The 12,429-nt window shown below is 38.1% G+C and overlaps 1 protein-coding gene across 1 annotated transcript in view; it reads left to right on the forward strand.

Moving 5' to 3' along the window:
• The window catches only part of arhgef10la (Rho guanine nucleotide exchange factor (GEF) 10-like a), a 153,534-nt gene that overhangs the window by 118,301 nt on the left and 22,804 nt on the right, over positions 1-12,429 (forward strand). The window contains exons 20-22 of the mRNA XM_073825406.1: positions 1,609-1,695; positions 6,351-6,562; positions 8,589-8,746. Coding sequence (XP_073681507.1) covers positions 1,609-1,695; positions 6,351-6,562; positions 8,589-8,746 — 457 coding nt within the window. The remainder of the gene's footprint in view (positions 1-1,608; positions 1,696-6,350; positions 6,563-8,588; positions 8,747-12,429) is intronic.

Consider the following 12,429-nt stretch of genomic DNA (forward strand, 5'->3'; position numbering starts at 1 on the left):
ACACTTAAGACTGGACTAATGGCTGATGAAAATTCAGCTTCGCATCCCAGAAATAAATTATATTAAAATAGAAAGCTTATTTTAAATTGCAATAATATTTCATAATATTTTTTTTCTGTATTTTTGATCAAATAAATGAAACTTTGATGAGCACAGGAAATGTCTTTAAAAAACATTAAAAATCTTACTGATCCTAAACTTTTGAACAGCAGTGTGTATATATATATATATTTTAAGTAAAAACCATACACTCTTAGCATCCTGTTCATTTGATTTCACATATACTGTATAATAAGCATAGGCCCGTAGGTATTAAAATAACCCTTCACTCTGACAGGCTATTATGAGGTTCCACAGGTCACAAAGCACGTCTGAAATTCCATACATAAAATAAAAGAAGCATTCAGGATGGGCCAGATTGAGTCGGTTTTCCGAAGCAGTATATTACCTCTGCGGTTGGACAGAAGTCTTGCGAGGTGCCATTTCGAGAACCCAGAATAAGTGTGTTGCTGGGGAATCATGTAGCATGTGTCTTAAACCCTGAGGGACTGCGGCTGAAGCAGATATTCAGGCAAATGCACTTGCTATTCATCGGAGAATGGACAAAGACAAAGCAATCTCCACCTGTGAAGATTGCCTGTGCTCCTCACTGAGCAACAGTGCTCTCAAGTGACTCAGAAAGCCACAGTCTGTCCCTTCCCTCCACCAGCCGAGCTCAGCTGCCCGCAGGCTGCCATATGTGCTCCTGTCATGACTGGCATTTAATTACAAATTAGACATTTTTGTCACCGCAGATGGACGAATGATTTAAAAATGGGATAAATGCTAGATATGCGAGAGGAGAAAATAAGGGAGTGGTTCTGATTGAATTGAAATTGATTGAAATTGTCATTTCACCAGTATTATTTTGAACCTGTTTGTGTTTGCGCTTAGAAAAAGTGGGGAAATGGGAAATGGCTTCTGAAAATAGTTATGGATTCATGCATAGTTTCCACTGGGGGCAACATGAAAGATATTCAGTCCTCCTAGATACCAAAATGTATCCTCTTTCCCTAATTAAATTAGATGTGCTTTCTGCCATCTCTCCCAGCCTTCATTCTCACATTAAATATAAACAGTCCCAAACAACGGCTGTTTGTGGTCTGTTAATATGGCGTGATATCACGCAACATTATGGTCGCCATAAATATGCCACCCACCACTTGAAGTGAGCCACATTGCTTCATTGTAATCAGAAAATCATTTTCTTAATCAGTATTTTTGTCTAATTTTCCTGTCTGCTAAATATCTGCTTTTAAATGTTATTTTTTTCATTCATCACATCCAAAGTGACTTACACTGCCTTCAAGCTAAACAACATTTCAGTTTATGAATTCCCTAGAAGTTGAAACCTATGACCTTGGCATTAATTGAATCTTGTTTGAGCTATAGCAACACTTAAAAAAGATTAAAAAACTGAATTAAGTTGTTTTAAAAATGCTGACTCTTGTTATTTTCTTTATTATTATAAATTGCATTGAATTAACATGTTTAATTGCATTAAATTAACATATTCTCAGGTCTACTCATTAGGTGAGACTTTAATATTTTTCTTTTATTTTTTCATAGCTGGAGGCTGCTCTTCACAATCGTGTTCAGTGTGCTTTACTTGGTTTCTCAGCGGCGAGTACTTCACTTCCCCAAGGCTATCTCTGGGTAAGTAGAAACAGAAGCACATAAAATATGCATATTATCATATGCACACATTGAAACGGTGACGTCAGAGATTGAATAGACTGTAATTATTATTCCTGACCATTGAATCCCATTTATGCAAAATTCTGAACGTTGTTTAAAACTGACAAGCATTCATTTACCATTATGTTGTGGTGGACGTAATCTGTATTCTGCAAAGAAATTTTCTCTGGAAAATAAAACAGGTTTTCATAACAAGCCCTGTGAAATCACCTTTAAAAGTTTCACACAGTAGTCTGGTTCTCCTCCCTCCTCTGGTGCAGTGGGTAATTTATCACATAATCCCCCAAAGCAGGGGGATAAATCCAATTCGAGCCTTGGTTGGACACAAAAGGACGCCCTTGCCTGTGTCTTTGAGTTAATTGTTTTTGTGGGTATTCTAAAGAGCACTGAGGGTGGACTTGGGTGGATTTAAAAGATACAAGGAGACATTCAGTGGGAAATTATATCTGGCCGGATTAGGACCTTGTTCTGGTGCCAGAAATCCTCAGCGTTGCATATCCAAAATATAATTTCTTTCGACATCTGATCCTAAATCTCACTCTGCAGCTTAAATCGTATGGGTCAATTTTTAAATACATCTCAGTGCACCCTTTTAGTCTCAGTGGGGCTGGCAGTGTTTCTCATTAAATGTGTTAAAATGTGCTATTATGCAGCATTTGTAAACTTATTTTCTGCACTTCGGAGCTGTGTTTTGCCTTTCTGTCTCTTTTTCAGATATATTAATGTGTGTAGGCTTGGTCTGCTACATCCTGTAAGATTAAATGCAGTCAAAAAGGCATGGTAATGGTTTTGGGGAAGGAATAGTAATTTGATTTAACAGAGTTTGCTGGAGATGTCAAATCTCTAAAAAATATACTCAGATGTTTAAGGCATTTATTAGGAAGTAAGCAGAGGCTTGTCCTCCGAAAGAAGCAAGGGAGGCAGAGTCTCCTCAAAATATTGGATGAGAAAAACTATGCCACTATTACAGAATTTAACATTAAAAAGTGTATGAATCACTAATTTTTCTAAAGAAATATTGTCTCCCCGAACCCATTGAGTTTTAACAGACTCCCTAAAACGTGCAGTGAGTTTGGTGAGGGGTAATTGAGAATGAATGAGGGAAAGTCACATGAGAGGAGGCAATGCCTCCATTGCAATATGATTGGATATGACTGGCCTCTTTTGCTTTCGTGATCAGTCTAAATTAACTATATAATGGTGTTAATAGAGAGACACATTTAAGAGTTAACAAATTTTTAGGAGTTTTTAGTGAGTAATTAGTTTGGTGAAAGTCTATTTCTGTGTTCGTGGCCAATATTTACCAAGCTTTGATGACTGATGATCCAAAAAATTAAAAAAATAGTTAAAGAACATAGGTTTACAAATAAAATGCATTGTTTAAATTGTTACTGTCTTGAGTTACTATTTTGAAATAAATGTAAATTGCTTAAAGGATAAATTCACTTCCAGAACAAAATTTTAGAAAATTAGATAAGACCCTTCTTTCTTGGCTGGGATCATTTAGAGCCCTTTGAAGCTGCATTTAAACTGCATTTTGGATGTTCAAACTCAGGGGCAAAATAGAGAAAATTCCTGATTTTTTTTTTCTTAAAAAAAACATAATTTCTTTACGACTAAAGAAAGAAAGACGTGAACGGGGTGAGTACATTCTCTGTAGATTTTTGTTCTAGAAGTGATCTAATCCTTTAAAAACATGATAATCAAAAACTTGATAAGATTCATACTTGGCTTTACTAAATAGAATATTGCTTACATTGTTAATGTACAAAATTTAAAATAGAATTGTTGTTTCTTTTTCTGATAGTGTAAGTAATGTTTATTTAACCAAGAAAATGTGACTGGGACATCAAGTTACATTTGATTTAAAAATCATTTCAGAACCCCACCTTACACCACTTGAAGTAAGCTAGTATTTCTGCTTTGCTTTGTTGAGTTGTGGCTGTGAAATAAAGGACTATGGAAATATGATCACTGATCTAACTCATATTTCCATTTTTTTCTGTACAGTAATTTTTCTCCACACAGGTTTATTATTGTGTTTACAGCTATTTCACATGAACCCAAGTCGAAGACTGTTTAAGTTGACATATTATGAGCTGCAATGTGGACCAGACTTGACTATCTTGCTAGCCAAAAGTCTATCTGTACGAACCTATATAGCAGGGTTAAAGAAACCCCTAAAGCAATCAACACATCTTCCTCTTATAGCGGGTGTCATTTTCTCGGTGAACTCGGCTGGACTGAGAAGTGTGAGAAGAGGGGAAATGATTCAGTCGTTTGCTACTTCCAAACTTATAAGTCAGTGATAGCACATCATCATAACACAACAGGCAGTTTTCACTGCTAGCGTTCCAAATGAGCAGTGACAGTAATCAGATCACTCTAAGATGGGCTGCTGGGATTTTTCTCATGGCTCAGATCAAAATAATGACATTGTTTCTAATCAGTCCAAGACAGTAAGCCAGCCAGTCATCCACCAAATTCAGTCTTCTTAACCTCTTCACCTCTAAGTATTGATTTTTGTTTTCTTTTGTGATGACAGTGTACTTCCTAGGATTTTATTTATTTAGTTAGTTGGTTTCTTGTTTGCCAGTGGCATGTTTTTAGGGCAGGGTTTTCTGTAAAATGTTGGGACTGGGGGAGTATTAAGAAAACCAGTTCGGAAATGATATGCCTTTTGGTGCTGCTAGTGGCAGAAGAATACAGTTTTAAACTAAATTGAAAGAAGAGAGTTCTAATTAAACTACATATTAAGAATTGGAATGAAATTTAAAACTCTGAATGCTGCATACAGCATTATTTTCACAATTTTCTATTTGTCAGCTGCAAATCCAGTGTGTACAAATAGACAGAAGAAGTCTTTCTCCCCAGACTACCTTTGTTCCCTTTAGGCTCTTAGTCAATTTCAGCCTAATTAATGCTCTGTTGTCCAGAGCTTTGGCTCTAAGGCTGGTTTTCACGGCTTTCGGGCCAAAAAAACAGAGATGCGTTCAGGGCATGATTCCAGATATCCACTCCTCCAAACAAGTACTGATGAGTTTGTCGGGGAACTGTAATTCCACCTAGTCTGTGGGGGAATTGAATCGAAAGAGGAGGGGGTAGATCATCGCCGAGTTCGCGCACGTGGATTTGCGCCTGAGAACAAGGGCCCGCTGGAGGTTGCGGCTGAGTAGCAAAAACGCAGAGAGATCCAGTTATTTTCCGAGCTTCTTGCCCGAAGATAAGCCCTCCCTATCTCCGACTGCGCTGTCGCAACAGGCCGTTATTTGCTCTGTCTCGCTCTTCCCAGCCCACGAGACCTCGGCCATCCAGATTCTATGCTGTGATACAAATCAGACAAATGATTGCATGCAAATTAGAGGGGAACTGTAAGGCTAAAGACTATATTTAGCCCAGCCATTTTGTTCACATAACATGACTCCAAATGAGAATTAATCTCTGCTGTCCGGCAGCATCCCTCCCATTTTGCTGTTGTTTTGCCATTCTTCGGTTGAGATTACACTCCACTCGGCCAGCCCCAGTCGCTCAGTATCCTGAGGTAATCATAAATGATGGCCCCTAAACAAGGGCCGCTAATAATGAGGCCAGCAGACTCCCTGTAATACTCTTCCCCTTTATCTCCCTCCGTTAAACCACCTCTCGAAGGCTTTTTTGTATGGATTTTGTAATTGGAGCAGTTTAGTGCCGCACAAGGAGAGATGAGCCAATTTGCGTGGCGGGCATGATGGGATGCTGATCAGTTCGTTTAATTTCTAATAGTGAGCGGGTTGCTTTCATTGCATTATGCATGAACGAGTAACCATGAGAGAGCACGGGGTGCAAAGACAAACACTATTTTTCATGAACTGGGGGATTATTAATTTATGATGCAATGCAATCCAAATGTGCTACAAGAGTCTGCATTTTAAAGCAACTCTGTAGGAAAATTAATGGGTGCAGAACCTAGATCAATTGTTGAGGCAAGGCACCAGAGGATGGATTTATGAGCAGCGCTGTGCTGAAGTCTTATTCTGTCAACTACATGTAATTTCACCAAGGATCGAGTTTGTCATCTCAGTCTCTGTCTTAAGAAGGCGATCAATCATCAACCCAAAGGAAACCCTCCATTGTCAAACAGCTCAGCGGCTTTCAAAAGACATCTCTCCACCCCACCTTTTCCTCTGCTTTGGCGATGAAAAGATCCCTGGAGTTTCAAAAAAAGATGTTTGAAGTTATCGAGCTGACGCTGGGAATGCATTAGGGGTGATAGAGTATGAATTTTAGAGACTTTATCAAGCGAAAGACTATGGGTTATATTTTTACAAGATATATGATTTTAACTTTGCCGTTACCGGGAAATTGAAATTGACAGGAATAAAATAACAGGGCTGGGAAACATTAAAGTACACAGGAAGCGAAAGAGTTTTCTGCCGTTTGAAATTTCCTCCGTGTGGTTCTCGGTGCTGGAAGTGAAAGCACAAAGCTGAGGGAGTGGTTGAAAGTGGCAGAAAAACAGAAAGCCCTTCCCTTCCTCTATTATTTTCTTTCTCTACCTGTACAGTCGTGGATGTGAGAGCGGTTTTGGTTGGATGACTACCTATAATAGCACTGTCCTTGCTCTGTTTTTGCAGGTAGCCGGTGGAGGTGATTCCACTCAAGGCCAGGTGGACATCTTCTCCTTGAACAGACCCACACCTCGGCCTGTCAAATCCCTCCAGATGGGAGCTCGAGTGAGGTGTTTGGAGTATGTACCTGAGCCCAGCCCTTCAGAGGATGCTGAAACCGGCCCTCACAACTCCATGGGAGTTGGAAATACTATCTGTGTGGGACTTGATGATGGCAGGTAATATATACAGTGGAATCTGCAAAATACATGTTAATTTTTATTTAGTTTTGACCTGAATAAGATACTACACATAAAAGACATGTGGTCCACAAGAGAAAATAATAGTTGCATTTATAAAAATGATCCCATTCAAAAGTTTACATATACTTTAATACTGTTGTTTTTTTGTTTTTGTTTTTTTGTTTCTCCTAAACAGTTAAACTGCCTACTGGTATTCAGAAAAAATCCTTTAGGTTCCACAAATTTGTTTTTCAGCATTTTTGTGTCTTTGAACACTTTCCAACAAAGACTGTATGATTTTAAGATCCTTCTTTTCACACTGAGGACAAATGAGGGACTCTTACAGAAGGTTCAAATGCTCACTGATGCTCCAGAAGGAAAAATTATGCATTAAGAGACGGGGTGTAAACTTTTGAACAGAATGAAGATGTGTGCATTTTTCTTATTTTGCCTAAATACCATATTTTTTTCATTTAGTACTGCCCTTCAGAAGCTACGGGAGATACTTACATGTTTCCCAGAAGACCGAATAAGTTAAATTTAAAAGTGCATTGTGTTTCCTTCTGAAGCATCAGTCAGCGTTTGAACCTTGTAATAGTTGCATAGTTGTCATAGTAGTCCCTTAGTTGTTCTCAGTGTGAAAAGATGGATCTTAAAATCATACAGTCATTGTTGGAAGTGGTTCAACAATAAACCAAATAATTTTTGGGACCTGAAGGATTTTTCTGAAGAACAGCTGGCAGTTTAGCTGTTCAGGACAAACAAGAAACTCATGAACAACTATCACTAAAAAACACACAGCTGTGGATCATTCAGGTAACAACACAGTTTTAATAATTAAATGTATGTAAACTTTTGAACGGGGTCATTTTTATGAAATCTCTAGTGGACTATATGTAAACATCCTTTATGTCAAATATCTTATTCAGGTCAGTACTAAATAAAACATAACATGCATTTTGTATGAACCCTTCCTATTTTGGTAACATAATTAACTTTTTACAGATTCTGCAAGGTGTGTGTAAACTTTTGACCTCAACTGTACACTATAAAAAACATGAAAGCATGAAATGTTGAAGTATTTTCTTGTAAAACATATTCCAATGATCTTTCAGAAACATAATTGTTACAGTGTGGACTGTTTAATTTAAAAATATGTGATGTGTTTCTCAATTCAAATTATTTAATTACCTGTTAAATATCTAAAGGCATGTACAAACCCAAGTTTTGGTTACTGTGATGAAACGACACCCACCCAGGCCTCCAGTATCAAAGATATTGATGGTGCTTTGGTTCTATGTAAATGAAGTGCCTCATCAATGCTTCTTTTATTTTCCTGTCTGCTCACTTGGCTGTGAGAACCAAGCGGTAGCCAAGACTAATAGCCTAATAGCTGTTTGTTTTGAGCACATGTCTAGCAATAGGGGAAACGAAAAGGTAAAAGCCTTTTAATCAAATTTAAGTCCATTACAGACATTGCAGTGCAGACAGGGATAAGAAACAGGTGACGACTATCCTTATAGGCTAGAAAAAGTTTTACAGAAGTTTATAGCAAGTCCAAAGTCATCTAATGAAAAAACAATTTCAATATGAAAAGAATGTGTAGATCTGTGTAGATGCACCTTTTTGTGGTATAAATGCGATTTCAGATGCAGCCTTTGTAGTATGTACAGTAGTATTTACCACCTTGTTAAAAACCTTTGGGTAGTTTCATGGTGCTTTGTGGAGAAGTTTTTGAGGTGCAGGCATTTTGGCAGAAATTAAACAATTTTCTCTTTTAAAATCACTGTGATTTTCTCAGTTAGTTCATTTATGAAGGTTGAGAAGAACAATGGGTATTGTGAGATATTCTTTATGCAAATTAAAGGGACTGATTAGCTACAGAGAGCAGAATTTTTCCCTTTCAAAATATAATTTCACAATATCAGGGCAAATGCACATTAGCTTTCCTTTCTTTGTTTTAAGACTATGCTTCTTCCCACATGGATATCCTTATATATCCTTCATTGTTTTTCTCCCAAAGCATTCTGGTCTACGGCAGTATGGACACGGCTGCCCAATGTCTCGTGACTCTCCGTAATCCAGAGGGCTGTCCAGTTCTGTGTCTCAAACATTGCAGGAACTTCCTGTTCGCTGGCCTACGGGATGGAGCTCTGATGGTGTACGAGAGACATCACGGAGGTACGAGTTACATAACGCCTGATGTCTCATTATATTGCACTCTCATGCTGCCTTCCAAGTACACCTGATAAGTTCTTACTTCTAAGTTAGTTTCCAGCTGTCATGCATTAAAGAAATGTAATGTGGAAGTAGATTGGAAGTAACAATTTAAACAATATGTTTCATTTGTGAACTTATGTTCAGCTATTCTTTTTAATAGTCAACTTTGAACTATTTTTGAACTTTTCGGATCATGGAAATTTACTTTAAATTTCATGAAGCTTATTACTCACTAAAAAACCCCACAGATCATGTTTAATGCCATTTTAAAGAAGTAGTTCACTTCCAGAACAAAAATGTACAGATAATGTACTCACCTTGTCATCCAAGATGTCTTTCTTTTTTCAGTCGTAAAGAAATAGTTTTTTTAGGAAAACATTTCAGGATTTTTCTCCATATAGTGGACTTCTATGGTGCCCCGAGTTTGAACTTCCGATATAAAGTTTTAATGCAGCTTCAAACGATCCCAAATGCGGCTGTAAACAATCCCAGCCGAGGAAGAAAGGTCTTATCTAGAGAAACAATCTATACAAAAAAAAAATATATATACAATTTGTATACTTTTTAACCTCAAACGCACATCTTGTCTTGCTCTGCCTGAAGTCTGTTTAATGGTGCGTTCACACCGGACACGGAAAAAACGCGCTATTCGCGCGTAGTTGAACGCTTGAACATTTGAGTTTGCTCGCGCCATTCGCGCGGTAAAATTCGCGTCATTCGCGCGTGACATTTTCTTCACAACAGACGCGAATTCGCGTCATGGGAGGGGCGTCTGCCACTCGTCAGCGGGAAAGTAGTTGTAAAATAGGTGAATGAGCTCAATTTGCCAGCTTTACAGTAGCTTGCTTGTAGTCTCAATATGTATGTATATGTAGGTCAAATTGAGTAAAGAGCGTTTTTTAAAACTAACCATATTGTCCGACCTCTTCACTCACTTTCTTCCTAGCAAGATCCTTTTTATTCCTGTTTCTACAAAAGTCCAAAGATGTATCGTACAGCTCCGAGGAACCACAGACAGCAACGGTGATTTTGTCCTCCATTGTTGTTTCGGATTTCTGCCTCTGTCACTACTAGAGCAAGCTCCTGATTGGTTAACGCGGCGCGGATTTTCGCCAAAGTTCAGATTTTTGAACTCGCGGATGGCGCGGCAATCGCTTGAAACGCTCAATGCGCGCCGCTTCATTCGCGCGTTTCGCGCCACCTCATTCGCGCGTTTCGCGCCGCAGGATGGCTATTCGCGTCTTTGCATTGACTTAACATGTAAATCACTCGCGCTTGCCGCTTCATTCGCTTCCGGTGTGAACGCACCATTAGACAGAGTATGTCGAAAAACTCCCATCTCATTTTCTCTCTCAACTTCAAAATTGTCCTAAGTTATCTTCTTTTCATTGTTTTTTTCATTTCTTTTCACAGTTGAGGGAGAAAATAAGATGGGAGTTTTACTCTAACTGTGTTGAACCAGAGATGCATAGACATGCATATCGCAGAGAAAGACAAGATGAGCATTTGAGGTTAAGAAGTGTATAAACTGTAATTAAAAATAAATAAAAAATTGATTGTTTCGCTAGACAAGACCCTTCCTCCTCGGCTGGGATCGTTTACTGTCGCATTTGGGATCGTTTAAAGTTGCATTTAAACTGCATTTTAAAAGCATTTCGGGGCACCATAGAGGTCCACTATATGGAGAAAAATCTTGAAATGTTTTCCTCAAAAAACAATTTCTTTACAACTGAAGAAAGAAAGACATGAACATCTTGGATGACAAGGGGGTGAGTACATTGTATATTTTTGTTCTGGAAGTGAACTTCTCCTTTAAGTCTTATTTTGATGTGGTTTAATCTAAGTGTTTGAGTTGTTTACTTGCTTTTTAAAATTAGTCTTCCCATTATATTGTTCATTCAGACTGACTTGTGAATTCTGAATCCACACAAACAAAAGAGGCAGGATTTATCGCATGAACCAATCGCAGGCGATCATAACCAGTCATATCAAATAATATCAGTTTCTCAATATGCGTTCTTATCTTGCGTCCTTGTGTTTTTGTTCTAAATCATCATTAACCATCGAAGTTCAATTCCAATACTCAAGAACGCAAGTACAGAGAACACATGAAAGTGCCTGGATGTGTTCTTGAAATCGAGGATGCATCGAATGCAGAGTTGAGAGAATCAAACCGTTAGAAATCCCAGAAGAAAGCTTTTATACCTCCCGCTGCAAGCGCTCAAATACGTGATGGCTTGTGAAAGTAAACATTTGTTGTTTTGTTTTGCATAATTTTAATGAGAAAGCCTTTTCATACTTTTTATTGGCATATTAAAAAGAATGTACAACATTATACATACAAGTCTTTGCGTTCTTGGAATTGAGAAACAGCCAATATCTCGATGGAGGCATTGCCTCCTCTAACGTGACTTTCTCCCATTCATTCTCAATTATTCCCAGCCAAACTCACCATTTTGTTAAAACTTAATGGGCTCAGGGGAGGCAAGAAAGATGCAGACTCTCCCTGTAACTTTACCTGCTGGCGTCGCTGTTGAAAAATTATTTGTTTTAGATAAACACCCCTTCTAATGTCCCACTTCAAATCTCATATTCGTCACAAACTCGCAATTTGTAATATTTCCGCATTTAATTCAAGGCCTCGTAATATGCGTGAGGCTGTATGTAGTTGTTTCTCTTTTGCATTTATGCATTATGCAAAACAAAGCTTATTTATTCTGCATACATCGCCTGCGTTTGTTTAGGATTGTGGATAATCACTTCGGATTTAAACGTCTATGTTATTTCTATCCTATTAGGCTTGTTTTTTCTCTTTATCACATTAGCACAGAAATGGACAGTTATATTCAGTATGTTTTCTCTTTCCTTTTTCTCACTAATGGGATTAAACACTAAATGGGTGGGATAATTAAGAAGGGTAATTATTAGTATGTCCCCAAATGAAAGGGACTCAATAGAGTGAAAGGGTAATCAAATCAAATTAATAGTACAAATGAATCTGATTGTCCCCGTGTTCAATTTGCTTTTTCATCAACCTTCCATTCAAACATTCAAGGATGTTTTTGCGGTCCCTCCTCTGTTAGCTGAATGCCTCAGTGAGTATGTGAAAGATATTAGTTCTGTCATGTATTCTGAATGCATCCAGAGATGAGACAGGGTTGATAAGATTGTTCTGGGTATGTATTAGTTAGATAGAAAGTCAATGGATTCGGGATTACCTTGAAAGCAATTTATGATTTCACAAGTCTCTCCTCTGCTCGCGCCTGCGCCTTATTCATTTGCGGTAAGTAAGTGTGGGCTAATGACAACAGAAGACGGGCAGGCATGCAGAACTCAGAGACATGATAGATAGCGAGGGACTGCGCGCTGTGTGAGTACGTGTATGTTGGGGGTGGTGCAAGGCAGACAACCCTGGCACAATGGGTTTATCACAATGCACTACTTACCTGGCTGTCAAAAAGGAATTAATTCCAGTGAAGTGGAAAGTAAGATTAATTATGCTGATGTGCAGTGTGGCGATTGAATATTACTATTCATATAGTGGAAACAAATACATTACAAACAGATATATTCCCTGGGAAGTACAGGCTTGATTTTTAAAAACATTTATTTATTTATTTTTAAATAAATAAATTCCACAACTT

Source organism: Garra rufa, chromosome 20 (genome assembly GCF_049309525.1).
Source record: "Garra rufa chromosome 20, GarRuf1.0, whole genome shotgun sequence".
NCBI lineage: Eukaryota > Metazoa > Chordata > Actinopteri > Cypriniformes > Cyprinidae > Garra > Garra rufa.